General features: G+C 45.8%; 2 protein-coding genes across 5 annotated transcripts in view; both read left to right on the top strand.

Moving 5' to 3' along the window:
* Positions 1–24,977, top strand: part of LOC115637192 (zinc finger protein 436-like) — a 346,365-nt gene that overhangs the window by 186,810 nt on the left and 134,578 nt on the right. The gene's annotated exons all lie outside the window — the stretch shown is intronic.
* On the top strand, positions 33–15,318 carry LOC115637187 (zinc finger protein 501-like). 4 transcript variants are annotated; one of them, XM_030538192.1, is made up of 6 exons: positions 33–135; positions 4,055–4,144; positions 12,486–12,599; positions 12,961–14,155; positions 14,324–14,466; positions 14,551–15,318. In XM_030538192.1, exons 4-6 carry the CDS (start codon positions 12,972–12,974, stop codon positions 14,787–14,789), a joined length of 1,566 nt encoding a protein of 521 aa, XP_030394052.1. In that variant the 5' UTR covers positions 33–135; positions 4,055–4,144; positions 12,486–12,599; positions 12,961–12,971; the 3' UTR covers positions 14,790–15,318. The 4 variants fall into 4 exon arrangements, with proteins under 4 accessions (XP_030394052.1, XP_030394053.1, XP_030394051.1 ...); XM_030538193.1 differs by lacking the exon at positions 33–135 and adding an exon at positions 1,947–1,970; XM_030538191.1 differs by lacking the exons at positions 33–135; positions 4,055–4,144 and adding an exon at positions 4,930–4,963.

Raw genomic sequence — 24,977 nt, forward strand, 5'->3', positions numbered from 1 at the left:
CAGCCTGCCCCGGGGGCGCGTCCGCTCTCCAGCCCAGCTAAGGGAGGGGTTCAGCAGCTGAAACTGCGCATGCTCCGTGCGAGCCCCGGTGAGGGACGGAGAATAAATCTGGTATTGCCGCCTCGGTGTGAGCCAGTGAGTGAGAGACCCCTGGGGCGGGGCGGGAAAGTGACTCTCGGCCCCGGGGAACCTGGGAGAAGCCTCGGAAGTTCCTCGGCCCCAGGAGCTGCAGCAGGATCCGCCCGGGCCCCGCTGGAATGGGGGGGGGCCGGAGCCTGGGGCCCTGTGGGGGGGAGTCGGGCTGGAAGGTGGGAAGCTGGAGTTGCGGGGGGGCGGGAAGGTCGATGGGACCTGGGGCGGGGGGAGTTCAACTGTCTCTGGGCAGCCAGGAAATTCCCGGGGTGGGGAACTGGCGGGCGGGGGAAGGGGAGTTAATTGGATCCTGTCCCTGTTTGCGCCTCTCACCCCTGATACAAATTCTCTCTGGTTCTGCCCCTTTTCTCTCTCTGCATCTCACAGGGGTGTAAAATCCGGGGAGATTCCCCCCTCCCCCTCCAATGATCCGCTCGCTCGATTCCTCTGTTTCCCCCCGGTCTCTCCATAATTCTCAAATGTCCGCATAAAATCTCTCCAAATTGGGGGATTTTCCCTCCCATTTTATCTGCAGCGATTTGTCCTTGTGTAGGTGGGAAATTGTTGCGCTGGGTCATTCCCCAGAACGTGGCTGCCCCTGGCGTGGGGATGCAATGAGATGCCCGTTCCCTGCCAGTTTGGGGATCCCAGTTACTGCCCCCTAACTACCAACACAGTTGTTCCCCAGCCACCAGTTTCCATTCACTTGCCCATCCCCCACTGTTCTCCCCTTCTCTCATCCAGGGACCTTCCAACTCCCCCACTCCCCTTTTGCCCTCTTAAAACAGCTCCTCAAAGGACTCCCTGCTGCCCATGTGAATGATGAGGGTGGCAGGAACAATCACTTTCTGTATATGTATTGGATTAGTCATATAAAATCCAGTCCAACGGTCCCCCTTTTCCCTCTAGTTATTAAACAGCAATATAAAATCCCCTCAGATCTTGGTGGTGTTCATAGAATCATAGGGTTCAAAGGGACCTCAGGAGGTATCTAGTCCAACCCTCTGCTCAAAGCAGGGCCAATCCACAACTAAATCCTCTGACAGATTTTTACCACAGATCCCTAAATAGTCCCCTCAAGGATTGAGCTCACAACCCCGGGTTTAGCAGGCCAATGCTCAAACCACTGAGCAATCACTCCTCCTTCTCTCATGTTATCAATTGCGTAGTTTCTGACACGTATTCTCTGCAAATCTCAAAGACTGATCAAAAATATCCTAAACCCCAATTTTTATCTAATTGTCTATTTCTAATTGACTATGGCCTGAGATTTTTTCCCTGTCTCTCTAATTATAAAATACTAAGAAAATCTCAAATGTACACCTTTTCTCAGATTCCTGAACATGGATATAAAATGTTGGCAAATGTTGCCCATTTTCTCTCTAATCAGTTATCAAATATTGACGTGAAACATTCAGATTTTACCTCGTATCAATAACTGATATAAAATCCCTCTGAGGTTTCACTTTCCTCTCTAAACGTATTTAATACCCATCAAATCCAGAGGCCTCCCCCTGTTTGGGGGATCAATGGTTCCCAGCTGGTAACAGGAGAGTTGGCTAGACCCTTTTCTTTTCTCCAGCTGGCACTGGGTGAGGAGGTCACTGTGAGTGCAGCATGGGTCCAGAAGTATCCCAGAGCCCATGACAAATGGTCTCTGTGAGGGGTTGCTTCCCGCAGTGCTAAGATGTAGCTAGTGACAGGGCCTGGACCTTTCTTGCCCTGCAGGCCTTCCATTCTCCTGTTAAAGAAGCACCCCCCCCAGGGCTCCCTCTGCTTGTGTGACTGTCCAGCAGGGGGCAGTGATAACTTTCTATCCACTTAGCAGACACAGTGCGGTAACAGTGTTGCTGGGGTAGGGGATGGGGTGTCTGTGAGGGGAGATTGCAGTGAAGGGGCATTGTGGGTGGGGGCGGCTTCTGGGTGACTGGGCAGGGGTACCCTAATCAAATTGGTGGGTTCTGGAGGTTCGAGGGGGGGAGTTCTGATGTGCCCAGCGCTCATGTGCCTTGGAGTTGGGTATCACTGGGGACTTGTTGGTGCAGAACAGTGAGGGTGGGCGTCTCTTGGGGAGGCGGGGCAGGGGGTTAGAGGGAGTCTGGTGCTGTGCCAGGGGCTCAGTCATGTCCAATGCACAGAACTGGGTGGGGGAGTCCCAGGCGTTAGGTCGAGATGCCAGGCAAGCAGAGGGAGGGGTCCCTCTGTAAAGCATCAGGGGGTCCCAGGCAAACGGCATGGCAGATCCTGCTGGAGGACAGGTGAGGGTGCTAGGCAGACAGTAGGGGAATCCTGGGCAGGCAGTGAGGGACTGAATTCCCAGTGAGGGGTCCCCTGAGGGGAGTGGTCCCTGGCTGTTGGGGGTTCTTGGTAGAGGGAACCCTTTAGGATTCCTAGCCTGCCAGTGATGGTCTGGTGGGGGTTCTCTGGCCAGTGGGGTGCTGAGGGGTATCTGGAGTCCCTGTTCAGGGACTTTAGGGGTTGAGTCCCAGGGAATATCTGGTGGGACCCTGACAGTAGGGTCTGGGCTCTGGGTCCTGGGGGTGTCTGGGGGGCCCTGGATGGAGGTTCTAGGGGCTGCTACTAATCATGCTCCTTCTCTCTGATCAGCTTGTGCCAGAATCCTGGCTCCAAGCACTGCCCAGCATTCCCCAGCCACACCCAGTCATCATGATAACTTTCTATCCACTTACCAAACATCTTGAAAACTCCAGGACCTTCCAGTTCCATTGGGAAAATTTGTGCCCCGAGTCCTTATACTAGATCTGATGCGTGAGGCATGTGGAAAGGAGGCTAGAAATGCCACACAATGGTCTCTTCCACAGCATTCTGGACTCATTCTTTCTGAAATCTGGTTTCATTGAGAACATTGTTAATCCAGAGTCAGTGCATGGAAAGACAAGGAGTGACTCCAGATGCACAGTGGGGCAAATGACATTAGCAATTCTCCCAGTGAGGAGAGTCTCTCATTAGCTGCTCTCCCCAGAGAGCTAAAGGAGGGAAGCTGCTAAAACACTCTGTCCCTCTCTGCTCAGGATATTGGGGTTCAGCTTCCTGGGTCAGATGCTGCAGCCTCCATTGTGATCTGGGAGACTAGGCTTAGCAGCTGCTGCTCCCCTAGCAGGGTTCTGTGCTGGGATGTGAGCTTAAATGAAAGCTGCTTCTCTGCCCGACCCAGGGGATGACTTTCTCCAGCTGGTACTAGCCCATTGGGGCAGCCCTGGGCCCTGTTAATGCAAATTCTGAGCCAGAGTCTCCAGGTGACTGAAAGACCTCAGGAAAAGTGCTGTGGACTGGCAAGACAGTGACTCTGCGCAAACAGCCCCTCGTCATTTCTCCTCCCATTAGCAATTGCCGGGAGAAAATCCTGCCATGGGAGAGCAAAGCCCCCAGGAATGGGACTTTCCCAGCCAGAGGAGCAGGGGGAGAGGACAGGGGAAGGAGAGACTGAAAGAGACAGTGGGAGAAATGAGTGGGGGGAGAGATTTCCAGCTCTCTAGTCCACCCAGACACAGGTATTGCAGCATCCCTGGGCAGAACCACTTTCCAGTGAACAAGAAAAGGCTCAGACAGAGGAAAAGCCAGTTCTTGACTCCATATTCGCCCTGCTGGGGTGTGACTGCCGTGGGGTCAGTGTCTGAGGGAATCCCCCACAGTGACTCCTTTGGTTCTGCTCTTTTCTAGCCTTGTGTTCAGAGACTTTTTTACGAGGTGAGGGGAGGGAGAAGGGAGTTTAAAAATGTGTCTGTGGGCTTAGCCTGGCAGGAGGGGCCAGGTCTACACTGTAATGAAGAGATCAAGCATGTTCCCAGAACGGCAGAGTCTAGGGTATCTGTCTGGAGGGAAAAGGCCTGGGGGAATCGTGCTATGAAATTAACTGAAGCCTGTTCTGAAACCTCCACAACTGCCCTTCTCACCCTGCCAGGGCTGCAGAATGACGTCCATGTTTTTATCCAGCTCATCCCATCCTCCCATGACACAGGGAAGAGAAATGGCTGCAGTGGAGCCAGCTCAGGTACGGATTATTTTTTTGAGGGGGGGTTGGTGGGTTTCTACAGGAGGGAAAGGGACAGCAAATACACCGGAGATGGGAAGGTTTGCACAGTTTGGTTTGGAGGTTGGCACGGGGCAGGAAATGCACAAGGTGGAGAAAGGAAGGGCAGGGGGTGACAAACCTGCTGGGAGTTGTTTAATCAGTGGCCTAGATTCTAGGAATGGCCTCATAAGGTTCGGAGGTAGAAATACTCTAGTTTGTGGAGCAGAAAATAACCCAGCTACTTGGGGCTGGGAAAACTGACCAGACTCGTAGTGCTGGAGCCTGACTCGACTAACCAGTGACTGCTGTGAGATATGAAGGGAATACCCACCAGTGAGGGTTAGGGGAGATTCCCTTCCCTTCATATCCAGCTCCTCAAAATGAGGAGGCTATTGGGTTTCCTACCAGGGATCTCTCCCTGGTCCCTACTAGGGCCTCCCTCTCCTCTATCAATCTGTGGCTAGTAGGTATATGATGGATTTGCTGGGAGAGATAAGGGGCTGTCTCTTTGTCCCCTAACTCTGATGTTTCCTGGATGCTCTGAGCAGGTTGGGGATGGGACTTTGACTGCAATCCACCTAGGGCTTCCCTTTGATGGACTCCTCTCCCCACAAATAGTGGGGCTGTGAATGGGGCAGCAGATATTGAGTGTTGGACTCTTGCTCTTTCAGGGGCCGGTAACCTTCGAGGAGGTGGCTGTGTATTTCACCAGTAAAGAGTGGGCTCTGCTGGACCCCACTCAGAGGGCTCTCTACTGGCATGTCATGCAGGAGAACTATGAGAATGTGACCTCACTGGGTAAGGGTTACTGTCCCCTTTGTTCTTGAAAGGGGAAATGGAGAGTTAAGGTTTACGCCAGCCCCACAATGCCACTTCCACTCTGCCCAGTCTCAGCATCACCTCAATATGCCAGTGAAACGCACACTACCAGAGACCCTCCCCTGCTGCAGAATGCTTTGGGAACAGAGCACAGGAGCCGTATCGCACAATGTGAAATATCTCCTGTTTGCTCAAGTAAAACTGAGGGTTAAGTGCAGCATAATTAGCAGAAGCTTCCTAGGGGTCACCAGATGAAATTAATAGGCAGCAGGTTTAAAGAAAATAAAAGGAATTTCTTCTTCAAGCAGCGCACAGTCAACTTGTGGAACTCCTTGTCTGAGGAGGTTGTGAAGGCTAGGACTATAACAGGGTTTAAAAGAGAACTGGATAAATTCATGGTGGTTAAGTTCATCAGTAGCTATTAGCCAGGATGGGTAAGGAATGGTGTCCCTAGCCTCTGTTTGTCAGAGGATGGAGATAGATGGTAGGAGAGAGATCACTTGATCATTGCCTGTTAGGTTCACTCCCTCTGGAGCACCTGGCATTCGCCACTGTCGGTAGATGGGATACTGGACTAGATGGACCTTTGGTCTGAACCGGTACGGCCATTCTTATGTTATGTATGTATGTTTGCATTTGGTGCAAGGAGCTCCTGGCCCTCAGAGACCATATGGAGGGATTGGAGGCCAGAGTGTTGGAACTGGAGGAGCTAAGGGAGGCAGAGAAGTATGTTGATGAGGCTTTCTGGGACACTATAAAATTGTCCCAACTCCGGTCAGACAGCCCCCACACTGTTGAGGAGGATGAAAGGCCCAGGGAATGAGAGCAGTCAACGGGAGCAGAGGGAAAGCTTCTCATAGTTGGGACCCTCCTTCCAGATAGTGTTGGGGTAACCTCTTGCACTGAGTTTACCTCACCGGGGGAGGGAACTCCAGTCATTAAGAAAAGGCAGCTGTTAGTAATGGGAGATTTGATCATTCGAAACAAGGATATCTGGGTTTGTGATGACCAGGAGAACCGTATGGTGACTTGCCTTGAGAAATCCACAACCTACACACCAGGCAGGCATCTAGATAGATTTATGTGTAGTGCTGGGGAGGAGCCAGTGCTCACTGTACATGTAGATACCAATGACATAGGGAAGGGTAGGTGAGACCTCCTGGAGGCCAAATGTAATCTGCTAGGAAAGAGACTGAAATCCAGGACCTCTATGGTAGCATTTTCAGAAATGCTCCCAGTTCCACGTGCAGGGCCAGGTAGGCAGGCAGAACTTCAGAGTCTCAATGCGTGGATGAGATGATGGTATAGAGAGATGGGGTTTAGATTTATTAGGAACTGGGGAAACTTTGGGGATGGGGGAGCCCATACAGGAAGGATGGGCTCTACCTAAACCAAAGTGGATCCAGACTGCTGACACTTAACATTAAAAAGGTTGCAGAGCAGTTTTTAAACTAAGAGATGTGGGGGTAAGCCAATGGCTTCAGAGGAGCACGTGGATCAGACCGAAACATCTCTTAGAGGAGAGTGTAATGATAGAGAGTTTTCTAGTTTTAGTCAGGAAGAGAGGCTGGAAGAGGATAAAGTAGGGGCCAGATCAGACGAGAAGCATTCACACACAAAAGAATCTAACAGATCAGAAAAGGGCAGACAAATAAACAGTGACAAGTTTTTAAAGTGCTTGTACGCAAATGCTAGAAGTGTAAATAATAAGATGGGTGAATTAGAGTGACTTGTGTTAAAAGAGGATATTGACATAATAGGCATCAGAGAAGCCTGGTGTAGTGAGGACAATCAATGCAACACAATCATTCCAGGGTACAAAATATATTGGAAGGACAGAGCAGGTCAGACTCGGGGTGGGGAGGGGGAGTGACACTGTATGCCAAAGAAAATGTAAACTCAAATGAAGTAAAAATCTTAAATGAAACCACATGTTCCATAGAATCTCTATGGATAGTAATTCCATGCTCTAATAAGAATATAATAATAGGGATCTATTATCGACCACCTATCAAATACAGTGATAGTGAGGGTGAAATGCAAAGGGGGATTAGAGAGGCTATTGAAATAAAGAACTCCGTAATAGTGGAGGATTTCAATTATCCCTATATTGACTGGGTCCATGTCAGCTCAGGACAAAGTGCAGAGAGAAAATTTCTCGATACTTGAAATGACTGTTTCTTGGAGAAGCTGGTACAAGAACCCGCAAGGGGAGAAGCAATTCTCCATTTAGTTCTGAGTGGAGCGCAGGATCTTGTCCAAGAGATAACTATAACACCACTTGGAAATAGTGATCATAATATAACAAAATTTAAAATTCCTGTTATGGGAAGAACAGCTCAACACTGTGGCATTTAATTTCAGAAAGGAGAACTAAGCAAAAATGAGCGGGTTAGTTTAACAGAAATTAAAAGGTACAGTGACTAGAGTGAAATCCCAGCAAGCTGCATGGATGTTTTTCAAAGACACAATATTAGATGCCCAACTTAAATGTATACCCCAAATTAAAAAACATAGCAAAAGAACTAAAAAGAGCCACTGTGGCTTGGCTTAACCACGTAAAAGAAGCAGAAGAGATAAAAAGGCATCTTTTAAAAAGTGGAAGTCAAATCCTAGTGAGGTGTATATAGAAGGGAGCATAAGTGCTGCCAAATTAAGTGTCAAAATGTAATAAGAAAAGCCAAAAAGGAGTTTGAGGAACAGCTAGCCAAAAACTCAGAAGCTAATAACAAAATGTTTAAGTACATCAAAAGCAGGAAGCTTGCTAAACAGCTAGTGGGGTCCCTGGACGACTGAGATACAAAAGGAGCCCTTAAAGACGATAAAGTCATTGCGGAGAAACTAAATGCATTCTTTGCTTCAGTCTTCATGGCTGAGTATGTTCGCGAGAAGTTGAAGTGTCACTTGAGGTAGTTTTGGAACTAATTGATAAACTTAAGTGTAAGAAGTCACCGGAACCAGATGGTATTTACCCAAGAGTTCTGAAGGAACTCAAATGTGAAATTGGAGAACTATTAGCTATGGTTTGTAACCTGTCCTTTAAATCAGCTTCTGTACCCAATGACTGGAAGATTGCTAATGTAACACCAATATTTCAAAAGGGCTCTAGAGGCGATCCTGGCAATTACAGACCGGTAAGTCTAACGTCTGTGCCAGGCAAATTAGTTGAAAAAATAGTAAAGAATAAAATTGTCAGGCATATAGAAGAACTAAAATTGTTGGGCAAAAGTCAACATGGTTTCTGTAAAAGAAAATCATGTCTTACTAGTCTATTAGAGCTCTGTGGTGGTGTCAACAAACGTGGGCAAGAAGGATCCAGTGGACATAGTGTACTTAGATTTCCAGAAAACCTTTGGCACAAGGTCTCTAACCAAAGGCTCTTAGATAAATTAAGTTATCATGGGATAAGAGGGAAGATCTTTTCATGGATTGAGAACTAGTTAAAAGACAGGGAACAAAGGGTAAGAATAAATGGTAAATTTTCCAAATGAAGAGGAGTAACTAGTGATGTTCCCCAAGGGTCAATCCTAGGACCAATCCTATTCAACTTATTCATAAATGATCTGGAGAAAGGGGTAAACAGTGAGGTGGCAAAGTTTGCAGATGATACTAAACTGCTCAAAATAGTTAAGACCAAAGCAGACTGTGAAGAACTTCAAAAAGATCTCACAAAACTAAGTGATTGGGCAACAAAGTGGCAAATGAAATGTAATGTGGATAAATGTAAAGTAATGCACATTGGAAAAAATAACCCCAAGTATTTATACAATATGATGGGGGCTAATTTACCTACAACTAATCAGGAAAAATCTTTTAGTCTTTGTAGATAGTTCTCTGAAGACATCCAGCAGTGTGCAGTGGAAGTCAAAAAAGCAAACAGGGTATTAGGAATTATTTTAAAAGGGATATTCTCTGTATTATTGTCTGTCTTACTGCCCTTATATAAATCAGTGGAAATAACTAATTTAGACCCCACCATTTTATATGTATATTTGGGATTGTTTTCCAATGGGCTGCACTATTTGCTACCCTGACATCTAGTACTGCTGAGATCCTTTATTCAGTAATATCCCTGCCCTTTCTGTTCCCTTTCTCCACTGAGCCCCACACTTATGTTTCCTGCTTCCCTGAGACTCTCCCTCTTTGTCTCTGGACCTGTCTGTCAGCAAGAAGCAGAGCCAGAGAGACTTGCCCTCTGTCTGGAGACTTTCTGGGACGTGGATTTACTTTCTCTATGTTTTAGGGGACTTTGCAATTGAGTGTCAGTGACATTAAGTACAGTACAATCTGGAGTGTTGAACAGCTGTGTCCCCTCAGTTCCCCAGGCTCGAGGTGCCTTTTACACTGCTCTACTGTGAGAGCAGCCACTCCTGGGCAGCTAACATGCAGTCTCCAGCATGTAACTCGCTCCCAGCTACATAGTTTTGAGTGCTGTTAGTCAGCAACTCCCGAATTACAGTACCCTACAGGAGAACCCCAGAAAATTCTCTGCTCCCAGACATCCCCCAGAAATATGCATCTTGTCCTGTCCAGCATACTACTGAACAATGGGAGCTCATGAAATCTGTTAATTCATCAATGGAAAATGACATGCACCAGCCTGGTTATTCCAAATGGAGTTTCTAACACACTTTAATCCAACCACACTGGTTAGATAAAACAATAAACCAAGATTACTTAAAAAAAATTCTGTGACTGGAAGTAATAAGGCATAAAAGTCAGACTTGTTTACAAAAGAAAGGCAAGAAAAAACACAAACTAATGTTTAACTTAACAAGCTAAACTGGATTTAAAACAAATGTTTCTCTCACCATGTGCTGAGACAGGTTGGCTTTCGTTTCAGCCAGGACTCCCTCTAACCCGCCCCTGCTGCCCACATTCCGTTCTTCAGAAGTTGTCATGAGCAGAGGGAAAGGGGAGAGAGTGTCTCATGCATTTTCCTCACTTCTTTTCATAATTCAGTCCTTTGTACTAGAAACAAATTCAGTTCTCAGCTGAGTCATGGTGACAGGCTGTTGTAGATATGAGCTTCAAGTTGTCCCTGTGATGGAATGTGAATGTCTTCTTCACACCTTCCCCTTCCTGGAGAATGGCTATTTGACCAGCTGTTTGCCTTGCTGTCTCTGAGGAACTTAGGGTTAGGGTGCAACCTTTTCAGTAATATCGTACCGTAAAATCTCATCACTTTGCATACAATATTGCTACACATTTTAAGGAGGATATTCAGTAGATTATGTCTTTTCAAATGTTACCTCACAAACCATACAATGATAAATGAAGGGGAGGGGAAGGATCTCCCTTTTATAAACACCCAGCCAGCCAGATTGCTGTAAAATCCTTGTTGGTGTGACTTCTCTGCTTGCTTTACCTGTAAAGGATTAACAAGCCCACAGGTAAAAAAAAGGATTGGGCACCTGACCAAAAGAGCCAATGAAAAGGCTAGAAGTTTTTTAAATGGGACGGTAACTTCCCATTTTTCTGCTGTTCTCTGGAGAAGGCGACACAGAGTAGCAATGCTGTGTATGGCTTGAAGCAGGTTTGAAAATTCATCTTCCATACCTAGAAGAAATGATTTGGACAGGGAATGTTTAGACAGACACAATCAGGTTTATATTTTATATTTTGGCTTTTGGAGCTCCTTTGTGCTATCCCAGATGCTTTTGTTTGCTTCTAAGCTTTAAGCTGAACCCACAGGAAAGCTATTTTGGGTGCTTACAAAAATTGTTTCTTTTAAGATCTGGCCAAAGCCTAAGTTCTGGATGTATTGTTTTCCTTTCCAATTTTAATAAAATTTACCTCTTAAGAACAGGATTGGATTTTTGGTGTCCTAAGAGGTTTGTGCATGTTGTTTGATTAGCTGGTAGCCAGAGCTAATTTTCTTTTTCTTTCTCAGCTCTTTCCCGGAGGGGAGGTAAAAGGACTTGAGGGTACCCCAGAGGGAAGAATTCTCAAGTGCTGCTTCCTGGGTCCAAGGGTTTGGGGGTTTTCTGCATTTGAGTAGTTGCAGAATTTACCAAGCCAAGGTCAAAGAAAAGCTGTAACTTTGGGGGTTTAATACAAGCCTAGAGTTGCACAAATTAATTTTTAGAATCCTGATGGCCCCCCACTTTCTGCACTCGGAGTGACAGAGTGGAGATTCAGCCCTGACACATACTATGAATAAAATTGATCCTAATTTTCTAGAAGAGTGAACATAGGGGCACAGACTTGCACAGTGTCTTTCTGTGTGTTCCCAACATATCTGTGGGTATTTCAGTCCCTCACAAGCAAGGTGTTCGGAATCTTCAAACACCTAGGGAACTGGTCCTGGGAATTCACTGGTTTATTAAGTGACACTGTATGGAATTGAGAGACATTTATATTATTTTTATTTTATTATAAATATCAATATGATGAAATTGCAGTGAATCGTGCTAGATATGCCATGTAAGGTGTCAGTGAAAATGTTATGATTTTCCTCGTTTGATAATTTTTGTATTGTGAGTTATAGATATGTAGGGTATATCTGTATTCCAGACTTGTGTAGTGTTTGAGTGACACCCCCAGACATATTGGCATCAGCACTGCTCAGTCTGTTCGATGGCCCATCCGGGGTCATCATTTTTACCATGAACCCATTGAAAGGATCAAGGGGATACGCCTACTGAGTCAGCAAGACATGCAGGGGTATGCCTGTGTACTGAGACCTCCAAGGCTTTTCCATGCCATGTGCTGTTAAGCTTGTGTTTGGGACACAGGAAATAGAAGCCACTTGGCAAAAGGAATATAAAGGGCAGCTGCATCATCTCCATTTTGTCTTCAATCCCTCTTCCTACCTCTGGAGCAACTTCTCTACAGACTGAACCCTGGAACAAAGGACTGAATGATGTGGATGTGAGAGCCTCTCAAGCCAGAAACTCACCAATACTGCTAAGAACCAGATATATAGATTTCTGAATGTATCTGACTGTTTTCCCATTTTAACAACTTCCTTTTTCTTTCCTTCTTCTATAATAAACCTTTAGTTTAGATGCTTTCTTGCTTATAAACTTTTAGCTTAGATGCTAAGGATTGGCTGGCATCATAATATTCTGGATAAGATCCGAACCTATACAGAGCTGGTAATGTGGCTGACTCTGGGGTCAGAAGAACACTTTGTTTATGTGAGAAGAGTTTTTAAATAACCTCTCACTGTGCTGGACCTAGGTGCTGATTGGTAGTCAAGAGAATTGGAATGCAGTAAAGGGGGCCGTGTGATGTCTTTTTTCAGTTTCTCAATAACCAATGTGGGGGATCAGAAGCACAGTTGGTGACTGATTGGTGAATTGAATTTCCGTGTTAACCCCCGGTTTTGGAAGCATCCGCTCTCCCTTTTTCAGCCTGCCCTGATCTTGGCATTTTCAGTGTGGACTGCCCCAGGCACACTGGGTCACACTAAGCACTGAAGCTAAATTAATAGTGTTTTTTATGACACAGTCATATGAAATCAACTGAACTCCTTTGTTTTCTTTCGTCTGAGCAGGGTTTCCAGTTTCCAAACCTCTCATAATCTCCCAGCTCAAACAAGGGAAAGAGCCGTGGGTTCCAGACCTCCAGGGTTCAGAGGAAAGGGAAATCCTGAGAGCTCCCTACACAGGTGAGGAAAGATTAAACCAACTCAAAATCTGTAAGTGCCTGAAGGAAACATCTGAGATGATTTACAATGTCCTTGGAAGGTTTCTCAGTTCATTATTGTCCCTAGCAGAGGTCATATCCTCAGCGTAAATATAGCTCATGGCTTCCTGTAGACCCTAACAGACACCAGGTAATAGCTTCCTCCCTTCCCCCTGTGAATTTGGATGGGAAGTGAAGGCCGAATTGATCCCCTTCTCTCTTCGGTTTAGGGGAAGAGTTTGGAGGAGTTCAGTTCTTGTTTTTATTTGACCTCTCTCAAGCACTTGTTTTGGTTTGGCTTTCCCCTCTCTATCTCTGTTTGAGGTTTCTGTCTCTTATCACAGCAGGTGATGCAATGCTATGTGAGAAAGAGGAGCAGAATTCTCACCAGGAAAATGTTGAGCAAGTGGCTAAACACAGAGAATTATTGCAAAGATCGAAAAGGCATGTGTCCAGGAGTCATGAGCAGAGAAAATTCCGTGAGATTCAGCACAGACCAGAAAGAGAGCAAGGAAACCATCCAGGGGAGAAAATGGGTACATTTATTTCCTGTCGGGGAACTCAGAAGCATGTCAAGGAAACCACAACACAGCAGGAAATCCTCATGGGCAAGAGGAAAAATACATGCACTGAGTGTGGAAAAACCTTCACTTGCAGCTCATCCCTTTCTGTTCATCAGAGAATCCACACAGGGGAGAGGCCTTATGGATGCTGTGAGTGTGGGAAAACATTCACTTTCAGATCAAGTCTTGTTCATCATATGAGAATCCATACAGGGAAGAGGCCCTATAAGTGCAGTGAGTGTGGGAAAAGCTTCACTCGGAGCTCTCAACTTACTGAGCATCAGAGAATACACACAGGGGAGAGGCCCTATGTATGCATGGAGTGTGGGAAAAGCTTCTCTAGCACCTCAGCCCTTTCTTACCATCAGAGAATCCACACAGGGGAGAGGCCCTTTGAATGCAGTGAGTGTGGGAAAAGCTTCATTCGGAGCTCTCAACTTACTGGGCATCAGAGAATACACACAGGGGAGAGGCCTTATGTATGCACTGAGTGTTGGAAAAGCTTCTCTAGCAGCTCAGCACTTTCTTACCATCAGAGAATCCACACAGGGGAGAGGCCCTTTGAATGTAGTGAGTGTGGAAAAAGCTTCTCTAGCAGCTCAGCCCTTTCTTACCATCAGAGAATCCACACAGGGGAGAGGCCCTTTGAATGTAGTGAGTGTGGAAAAAGCTTCTCTAGCAGCTCAGTCCTTTTTCACCATCAGAGAATCCACACAGGAGAGAGGCCCTTTGAATGTAGTGAGTGTGGAAAAAGCTTCTCTAGTAGCTCAGCCCTTTCTTACCATCAGAGAATCCACACAGGGGAGAGGCCTTATAATTGCAGTGAATGTGGGAAAAGATTCACTCAGAGCTCTCACCTTATTAGTCATCAGAGAACCCACACAGGGGAGAGGCCCTATAAATGCCGTGAGTGTGGGAAAAGCTTCATGCGCAGCGCTCTCCTTACTGAGCATCAGAGAATCCACACAGGGGAGAGGCCCTTTGAATGCAGTGAGTGTGGGAAAACCTTCTCTTTCAGATCAATCCTTTCTAAACATCAGAGAATCCACTCAGGCAAGAGGCCCTATAAATGCAGTGAGTGTGGGAAAAGCTTTATTACCAGCTCAGACCTTTCTCAACATCAGAGAATCCACACGGGGGAGAGGCCCTATGTATGCACTGAGTGTGGAAAAAGCTTCTCTAGCAGCTCAGTCCTTTCTCACCATCAGAGAATTCACACAGGGGAGAGGCCCTATAAATGCTGTGAATGTGGGAAAAGCTTTATTACCAGCTCAGACCTTTCTAAACATCAGAAAATCCACACAGGGGAGAGGCCTTATAAATGCCGTGAATGTGGGAAAAGCTTCACTCAGAGCTCTCAACTTACTAGACATCAGAGAATCCACACAGGGGAGAGGCCCTATGAATGCAGTGAGTGTGCGAAAAGCTTCTCTAGCAGCTCAGCCCTTGCTTACCATCAGAGAATCCACACAGGGGAGAGGCCCTATAAATGCCGTGAGTGCGGGAAAAGCTTCACGCGCAGCTCTCACCTTACTGGGCATCAGAGAATCCACACAGGAGAGAGGCCCTATGAATACCGTGAGTGTGGGAAAACCTTATCTTGCCACTGAGCCCATGTGAGCCATCAGAGAATCTGCAAGAAGGATCAACACCATAAAACCCTCTAGGGTTATCGATAGTTTAATAGTTTCCTGATTGCCACATAGTAACTTTTAAAATCTGTTTGAAGCACCAATAACTCTCAGCTTGTCCAGATGAGTGGGTGGCCCATTTTTGCATTTTGCAGTTTGCCCTCTTTGAGGTGGACTCATTTTCCTTTCTATCAACTCCATTCTCCTGGGAGTAATTCTAGTATGCCTTTCCTATCAGGAACCGGGGAGCATCACATTTATACCATTCCTCCTATTGCAAAGTTATTGTTAGAGTCACCAGTGATACAGATTGTATCATGGCCAATTGTTCTCATGTTGTGCCGAAGAGCAGTTATAATGGGAACTTTTCATATTGCATTTAAATGAAGAGGAGCATTAGCAGGAATAAAATGTCATTTCAGCCTCTGTGATACTGGAAGGAGATGGAAAAATTGACAAAGAGTCCTGTGGCACCTTATAGACTAAAATATGTATTGGAGCATAAGCAGTATACAGAAACCTGTAGAAGAACACTTCAATCTCCCTGGACGCACAATAGCAGACTTAAAAGGAGGCATCCTGTAGCAACAATACTTCAGGTCCAGACTTCAAAGAGAAACTGCTGAGCTTCAGTTCATTTTCAAATTTGACACCATCAGCTCAGGATTAAACAAAGACTGTGAATGGCTAGCCAACTACAGAAGAAGTTTCTCCTCCCTTGGTGTTCACACCTCAACTGCTAGAAGAGGGCCCCATCCTCACTGATTTAACTAACTTTGTTATCTCTAGCCTGATTCTTGCTTGCATATTTATACCCGCCTCTGGAAATTTCCACTACATGCATCTGATGAAGTGGGGGTTCACTCATGAAAGCTTATCCGCCAATATGTCTTTTAGTCTACAAGGTGCCACAGGACTCTTTGTCATGTTTTACAGATCCAGATTAACACAGCTACCCCTCTGATACTTGGACAGAGATGGGGTGTCTCGGAGATTCCCCATTATGGCAGAACTGTTACCTTTTGTCTGAGCCAGGCAGAGTTTGTTGTCATCACATTCTACCCCACCACTTCTCAAAGTGTCATGTGATGAAGTGTTCTCAGTTGTCTGTGCTTGGAGATGATGCTTTGACTTATTTAATCCTATACAGAGTTGCTATGACTGGAGATGAAAGTATCAAAGACGGGGAAGGGGAATTCAAATGGATCCTAAATGCAGTGTGATCATTTTGAGTTTAAATCCCAGGTTCCATCTATTGGTAAAGCCAATTCTGGCAAGGTGGTTGCTTTTTCCCTCCTTATGGGAATGCTAGGATACTAAACATGTTGTAAATAACATAACTGACTATTGAGACCGTGCTTAATGAAATATGTTTGAATCGATCTGAGGAGAATGTGATGGGAGAATCTCTTGTCTTGATTCTAAATAATTAGATGTAACCTGCTCTGGAATTTCAATTTACACTTCCATTGTCATGTATTCTATCTCTCTGTGATCTGGGTTTCTATCTTTCTTGATGGTTGTGTGGTCACACGATTAGATATTAATTCAGCTCAGATTTATGGGAGAATTTAAGATAAATGACCATTTGCTAAAGTCATCATTTCTCACTTCAGCTTTGCCTTTTCCCCATCCTTCCATGATGATATGGAGAAAGTTCAAGTGCAGTTCTGTCAATAGGAGAGAACTCTCCAGTTTACTGGCCATGCTAACAAAGACACAGCAGTGATTTAAAATCTCCACTTGGAAATGGTGAACAACAGCAGACCCCGACTAACTGAAGGAAGTGCATATGACCACAGTGTAGTTCAGTTTTTTAAATCAATATTGTCTCAGATGGCTATGTTGGCAGGCCAAGGCCTCCTGCTGATGTAGCACTATCTACACGTGGGATTAGAGATGTGTAACTATGTTGTTCAGCTGTATTGATTTTTCACACCGCTGAGCAATAATTATACTGATAAATGTCTTTAGTGTAGACCAGACAGTTTTCTCTTGTGTTTTCTGCATTTGTATCACTTCTCCCCTACTTTCTACTACTTTGAAAGATTTAAAGGGTGAAAAGAGAGGTATTTTTCCTCATGATGCTAACATTCCCACATAGGAGACCCCTTCCACGACACGCATGGCAGAAGAACCAGGGAGATGTGAGCTCACAGAAGTGTTGGGACAAACCACAACTTGAGCTAAGGTTCGGTTGTTGGCAATGGGGATTAAAAGATAACTAACATATGTGACCAGAATTTGTGATCTTTGAATATATTAGTGTTACTAGTGAAAATGAAATGATAAGTGATTATTGGTTAAAGAGTAAGAGACTAATTGTTTGATGTGAATTATTTTGAAAAACTGAAAGTTGTCTTGTTTTTTTTCTTTTTTTTTAGTTATACAGGAAATGATGGTTAATCTTCAAAAGTTAATTTGATTTAATTTACCCCCTGTAGTGTAAGGAGTTCTGGTAGAAAACCTCACTCCAAAGGTTGGGGTGGGAGAATAGGTGTTAGAAAGAGTGTATAAGAGAATATTGGGTCTGTATAGATTTTATTTTTTTGTATTTCAAATAGAGCATATTTTGCTTAGCTTCAAAGTCTATTTCTATTAGGAGGAAAACTGCTCGAGGAGACAAGTTGTGTAAGTTTTTACTCACTTACACTGTAAGCATCACTGACTTCCCCACTTCTCTAATTTGCAAAGGGAAGACCTGACATCTGTCATAGAATGTGTCCAGCAGGTAGGAAAGCTGCAGTTGTCAACCATCAATACCAAGGAAAAGGCTGAAGTCCATTGCCTTTCATATCTAAAAGCCATCTAGAGGCTAGTTACACTGAAAAGCTATGTTGACATGGCCACATCTCTCAGGGGCGTGAAAAATCCACTCCACTGAGAGTAGTTAATGTGACCTAAGCCCCAGTGTAAACAGGGTTAAGTTGTCAGAAGAATATTTCCAGTATTTGAAGAGTAGACATAGCCTTAGACAGACTGATCCCCTCTGGGAAGCGAGTCATGACATCAATTCCAGTTTTGACCCATCTCCCTATATGTGAGAAAGCTGCTAGTATGGAGGGCTGAGCCAGCTGTCCGATCACCTGGTTCAACTGAGGGAAAAGCTCTAATTACCCGTAGTCCAAAAACTGAGAGAAATGTTGCGTTTCAACCATTGTCATTTTAGTATTTTATTGTTCCTTTCTCTATTTTTTGTGTCAGCCTTTCTGTTCTATCAGAGTGTGACTGTATAGCTCAGTGCATGTGTGATAAATGCTCTTTAGTGCCAGTTGGCAGAGAGGTCAAAGTAATTCACAAGAAACTCCTGCCTGAGACCTGACAAACTCACACCTAATGCTCTGATTTGTATGATGTTTATCCAGGAAGCATAGCAGTGAGATCTCTACTGAAAGCTTGTAGATTATTGTTACCTCTGATCACTGCAAGAGGTGTGTATGAGTCCTATTGAAGGAGTCATGTAAGTATATGGAAAATTATGCCCATATGGTATTGTCATGAAAGTGAGTCTCCCCAATCAAAGTTCTTGTTGGGAATGGCCCGTTCAAGTGAGAAGGAATTGTCATCCATCCCTTGCTAGCCAGTTATGAGATATGTTGCTGCATTGTTAACCTTTGCACCGGCCCAGAAAAGCCAACGGAAAACTATCAAAGACAAATTATAAACATCGAAACCCTGTGGAAGTGTAAACGACAATATGACAATGAGGAAATGGTCCTTTCTGTGAATATACACAGAAGACTGATTCATTTTATAACAGGGTGGAGCGAAACACTCTGGGTCCATTCACCAAGGAGATCACTAAAGACCAGTGGTGCTTCAAGAAAGACAGAGCCCTGGCTCCTCGGGATTAACAATCACTGCAACAGACTGTCACCTCAGACTTCAATCTACTTAGGTAGGAAAGGTAACTATTAAAAAGTGTAGGTTGCATTTTGTGATTTTGTTTTGTTGGTAACAGTTGGTTTCCATCATTCACATTTGTTTGTTTAAATCTCTGTCCCTTGTTAAAGAAATTTCCCTTTGTTCAATAACTGTGCTCAAGTGCTATGTGTGATCCAGTAGCAGTGGGCTACAGTAAAACTGGTAACCTGGGATGTACCATTGCTTCGGGCAGAGAGGATCTGGGATTTTTCTGAGCCCTGGTCTACTCTAGGGGAGGCAATCAGTCTAAGTTACGCAACTTCAGCTACATGAATAACGTAGCTGAAGTCGATGTACTTAGATCGGCTTACCATGGTGTCTTGATCGCAGTAAGTCGACTGCTGCAGCTCCCCGGTAGACTCTGCCTGCGCCTCTCACCGAGCTGAAGTATAGTGGTTGACAGAAGAGTACTCTAGGATCGATATATTGCATCTACACTAGACGCGATAGATCGACCCCCAGCTGGATCGATCGCTACCTGCCGATTTGGCACATAGTGTAGACATACCCCGAGTATCTGGTGGCGGGGGACACCTCATGGCAGGTGATCACCAGGAGACTCATGGCCCTTAGCACCCTGGGAAGGGTCACAATGTGCATCTATGTTGATCCATGCAGGGAAAGCTCCCTATAGCATAAAACTCTGCCCTATAAAATCATAGAACGTGCTCTTCGCTCTGTGAAAGCACACAGAGAATCCAAGCGCTGGAGGGTAGGGGTTGTGTCCAGAGGGACCTAGACAAATTGGAGGATTGGGCCAAAAGAAATCTGATGAGGTTCAACAAGGACAAGTGCAGATTCCTACACTTAGGATGGAAGAGTCCCATGCAACCCTACAGGCTGGGGACAGTGGCTAAGTGGCAGTTCTGGAGAAATGGACCTGGGGATTACAGTGGACAAGAAGCTGGATATGAGTCAATAATGTGCCCTTGTTGCCAGGAAGATTCAGAGCATATTGGGAAGCATTAGTAGGAATGTTGGCAGCAGATCGAGGGAAGTGATTATTCCCTTCTATTTGGCACTGATATGGCCACATCTGGAGTACTGCATCCAGTTTTGGGCCCCCTGCTACAGAAAGGATGTGGACAAATTGGAGAGCGTTCAGCGGAGGGCAACAAAAATTATTAGGAGAGCTAGGCATATAATTTATGAAGGGAAGGTGAGGGAACTGGAGTTATTTAGTCTGCAGAAGAGAAAAGTGAGGGGGGATTTGATAGCAGCCTTCAACTACCTGAAGGGAGGTTCCAAAGAGGATGGAGCTCGGCTGATCTCAGTGGTGGCAGATGACAGAACAAGGAGCAATGGTCTCAAGTTGCAGTGGGGGAGGTCTAAGTTGAATATTAGGAAAAACTTTTTCACTAGGAGGGTGGTGAAGCACTAGAATAGATTCCCTAGGGAGGTGGTACAATCGCCATCCTTAGAGGTTTGTAAGGCCTGGCTTGACAGAGGGGGCTGCATTCCTGTGCCAAACAGTCACTAGAAGGAGGCAGACAAAGGCCTTTAAGATGAGGTGTCCATCACTGTCAAAATATCATCTCCTTCCTTCAGCTCACTGGCAGCCTGAATTTCTTCCTTATCCTACCAGAGTCTTATCTGGACTCAGCACTATCCAGCCCCTCTGTATGTAGTGGGCAAAAACCACAAACCTTGTCTTTAAAACAAGCTATCCCCTTTCTTCTTAAGGAAGATTCTTCTATGATTGAAGTTGAGCTTCAGTTCCCCTTTTGTAGGAGCAGGCTGGATGTGGGGCCAGCTCCCAATGAGATCTGTTTTCACCTTTGCCCGCTAACTCTACTCCCAGCTGTCAGGCAGCTTCCAGCCCATCCACCCTGCTTACTAGCTCCATGGTCATGTGTAACCCCCTTTGCCAGCACACGAAGCCTGCAGGAAAGCTGCTCCTGCCAGCTGTGTTGGTGGTATAGTGGTGAGCATAGCTGCCTTCCAAACAGTTGACCTGGCTTCAATTCCCATTCAATGCAATGATGGCTTTTCTCTTTTGTTACTTCCTTGTCTAGAAGTGATTTAATTTCAGTCACATTGTGTTACAATCACATCATCAATAGAATGAAACAATAAATGTGTCAAAGCCCAGCAGGTCACACAGGAGGGAGGAATACAAGGGGCTGGAATGTGTCATCTGAGAAGACAGAACACTTGGAAACCTGCATCTCCCATCCCCTGGCCTTCTGTGTTATGATTCCAGCTGTGTGCAATGTTTGTATCATGTTCCTGCATGATGGGGAAATAAAGTTTTGAGTCAGTTTTTGCTCCTACAGATTCCTTTGCTGTTATAGTTATATTGATATGAACAAAAGGGAAGCAAAAAAACAACACAAAAACCCACCCAAATTGCAATACAGTTAGGGAAAGAGATCAGGGGTAAGCCAGACATTTCAAAATAAAAATGAATGCTAAAATGGGAGCCGGGCGGGGGGAGATCAGGTATGTGGAGATCTCCTTAATATTTGAAACCTACAACTCCCCAGTTTTCTGAACACCTGTGATGAGCAAGATCGAGTTGGGACATCTTCGATCATGTATTGTTTCTCTGTGTTCGCTGTCTCTTTCTTCTCCCCCCATTATTCTTTTCCAATGTCTCTGCCTTTCTCCTCTTGCTCCCTCTCCCCCTGCCCTTTACCAGGCACTGTCAGTCTACAGCATTTAGGAAAAGCCAGTTTCATAAATTCATAGACTCTAGGACTGGAAGGGACCTTCAGCGGTCATCAAATCCAGTCCCCTGCCCTCATGGCAGGACCAAATACTGTCTAGACCATCCCTGATAGATAAATATTTTACTGGCTGCAGCCACAAGCAAGAAAACTCACACTTCTGGTTCTGAGTCAGTGCATACACATAAAAATCAATGGGCTTTTAATTCCTTAGGTTCTGCCACCATATGCTACTTCCATTTCATTTCAATCTTTTCCCAAGATTTCTCATTGTGCACAGCAACATTACACCCTTGGGAGAGAGTGGAGCAGAGGATGCAGTAATTTAACCTACAAAAACCGAACAAGTAGAAATGTAGATTAGATTAGAATAGAAATATACTCTCCAGGTTCTTCCAGCCCAGGGGTTGGCAACCTTTCAGAAGTGGTATGCCAAGTTTTCATTTATTCACGCTAATGTAAGGTTTCGCGTGCTGGTAATACATTTTAATGTTTTTTGGAAGGTCTCTCTCTACAAATCTATATATTATATAACTAAACTAATGTATTGTAAAATAAACAAGGTTTTCAAAATGTTTAAGAAGTTTCATTTAAAATTAAATTAAAATGTTGATTTTACACCACTGGCCCGCTCAGCCTGCTGCTGATCTGGGATTCTGTTCATCTAGGCTGGCAGTGGGCTGAGTGGGGCCTGCGGCCAGGACCCCATCTGGGAAGGGTATGTAAGCCAGAACCCCAGATCGGCAGCGGGCTGTGCGGGTCTGGCAGCCAGGACCCCAGACTCAGCCCACTGCCCCTCAGGGGTTCCATCTGCTGGCTCTTGCCAGCTGAGATCCCGGCTGCCAGACCCGCTCAGCCCGCTGCCGGTCTGGGGTCTCAGCCCTGCTCACATACAGTGGGTAACTGCCTTCTCCCTGGTTCTGGCCCATTCTCTTCCTCTCTCTGCACTGAGCTGAGGGTGGGAGTGGACCGAGCACAGGGCTGGGGTGAAGGGTCTGGCCAGGAGCTAGAATGAGGGAGGGGGCTCAGGGTTGGGGTGGGAGGTTTGGGTGTGGGGGCACTTACCTGGGGAGCTCCCATTTGGCGTGAGGGTTGCAGGTGGGAGTGTGTGTTGAGGGGTGCAGGAGCTCCCATTTGGTGCTCAGGGTGGGGGTGGGGATGTGTGGGCTGCCTGAGAGGTTTTGCTGTTCAAGGATCTATGCAAAGGAAATTGTGTCTCTGTGTGAAATTGAGGAGGGAAAAGAAACATCCACATGGTGGCCCAGTGCCCTAAGGAATGTGGGTGAAGGACTCTGACTGAGAAGTATTAGAGCGGTAGCCATGTTAGTCTGGATCTGTAAAAGCAGCAAAGAATCCTGTGGCACCTTCTAGACTAACAGATGTTTTGGAGCATGAGTTTTCATGGGTGAATACCCACTTCGTCGGTTATTTAACAGGAATTTGTATCAATGTATTGCCCTGATTAAAAGCTATGGCTAAAAGGGCAACCACTGTTGTTAGTACTTGAACTTGCGTGGAGACACCCGAGTGGGTACCAAGTCCATTGCCTTAACCAGGGATAGTCGATTATTTTATCAAGATCCAAATTTCTTGGTCAAGATATAGTCAATGTCTAGATTCCAGAGAAAATAATACACTGATGATAATAAGAATATAGAAAGATTTTGCAGTCACTCTGGGCATAACTATGATGATTGTTTTGTGATTCACTCCTTATATCTGACACCATCACTACCTTTCCCTTTAGTCTTGTAGTTTACAAACGGTAAAACTAAACATCACTTCAGATACCAGGGAGTGTTTGTGTTCATTCCTGTTAGCTACACAGGGGTTTGATGTAGCTGCTTTCAATCCTCTGGCTTTGCTGGGATAAGTAACATTTCAGGGTGTCACTGAACTGAAAGAGGGAGATCACTTTTTGACAGATGACGCCTCTTCTTAAAGGTGTTGGCTGGCAGCCCTGGTTCCTAGGTGTCTCCTGAGGGAAGAAAGTTTCTGTGCAAAATACTAAAACTTTTAACAGAGAGGAGGGAAAGGCGATGGCCACATGATGGGGCCAGTATGTACCACAACATGGTTCTTTTATGTGGGATGACTCTGAACACTGACTGATCTCCACTTCCTTGGATTTGAAGAGATGTTTAGTTGTGCACTTGGGAACCTATAAGGCTGAAGCAATTTTATGGATGGTGAAACTACGATTGAAGGGTTATTAAATGTTGTAGAAATTGTTAAAAACACTTAGCTTAAACTGGAACTGCCAGTTATTGAAGGCTGGTTTCCCCACCTCAGTTCCATAAGCTCTCCTAGAAACACCCTAGGTTCTCTCCTGCCTCAGTGGGAACTAGAGGGAATCGTCCCCTGCTGCTCTTGGCTCCAGGCTGATTTTTCTGGGGAGGGGACGTGGAATTGATTTGTTCGCTGTTGAGAAGGGAGCCGGGCCAGTTCTCAGGGAACCAGAACTCCCAGCAACTTCCCAGCCCAACCCAGGCTGCTTCCCTGTCCCAGCCTCTGTTCCCCTGGGGGCCCTGCATGTTTGACTCTAGAGTAGGCCGGGAGCAGCAGCTGAGGCAGAGGACAGCCTGGGGCGGGCAGATAAGGAGTTTAGCAATCAAAAAAGGTAAAATGGAAATGGAGTATTATCTTGAACTCGATGGCATTTCTCCATTGGTCTGTCTGCTTTGGGGCAGGGTCAATAACACGTCCTGCTCAGGAGCGGCGCCAGGTTTTCTGACACCCTAGGTGGACGGCCATTTTGCCGCCCCCTGCGGCCCCGATGGACCTACCACAGTCATGCCGGCGGACGGTCCGCTGCTGGAAAGGCTCCGGTGGAGCTTCTGCAGTGATGCCGGCGGGCGGTCCGCTGGTCTAAAGGCTCCGGTGGACCTGCCGCAGTCATGACTGTGGTAGATCCGCTGGAGCCTTTAGAGCAGCACACCGTCTGCTCGGGGAGTCATTCCCATTTGTGTCCATGCACCCCCGGCCGACCTCACCGAGGCCAGCCAGGAGCACCCACGACAGCAGCAGATGGTACAGTATAACTGGTAACTGTCACTGTCAACTTGCAAAGCAGCAGACGGCACGGTATGGCTGATAACCATCTTTGCTAACAGACTCATAGACTCATTGCAAAAGGCAAGAAGATGTTGCTGTGTAGCACTGCAGTATCGCATCTGTCAGCACCATCCAGTAGACATACAGTGACAGTGAAAAAAGGCTGAATGGGCTCCATGGTTGCCATGCTATGGCGTCTGCCTGGGCAATCCAGGGGAAAGGGTGTGAAATGATTGTCTGCCATTGCTTTCACGGAGGGAGGAGTGAGTGACGACATTTACCCAGAATCACCCACAACACTGTTTTTGCCTCATCAGGCATTGGGATCTCAACCCAGAATTTCAATGAGCGGGGAGACTGCGGGAACTATGGGATAGCTACGGGATAGCTACCCACAGCGCAACACTCCGGAAATCGACGCTAGCCTCGGTACATGGATGCACACCACCGAATTAATGTGCTTAGTGGGGCCGTGTGCATTCAACTTTATACAATCTGTTTCCAAAAACTGGTTTCTGTA

The sequence above is a fragment of the Gopherus evgoodei genome, chromosome 19 (genome assembly GCF_007399415.2).
Source record: "Gopherus evgoodei ecotype Sinaloan lineage chromosome 19, rGopEvg1_v1.p, whole genome shotgun sequence".
Taxonomy (NCBI): Eukaryota; Metazoa; Chordata; order Testudines; family Testudinidae; genus Gopherus; species Gopherus evgoodei.

Excerpts from the sequence above, each read along its gene's own strand:
- LOC115637187 (XM_030538191.1), top strand. The coding sequence starts at position 4,930 with ATGCAGGAGAACTATGAGAATGTGACCTCACTGG. Across the intron at positions 12,600-12,960 it reads CCTGAGAGCTCCCTACACAG|CAGGTGATGCAATGCTATGT; the intron begins GTGAGGAAAGAT and ends CTCTTATCACAG. Across the intron at positions 14,467-14,550 it reads CAGCTCAGACCTTTCTAAAC|ATCAGAGAATCCACACAGGG; the intron begins ATCAGAAAATCC and ends AACTTACTAGAC.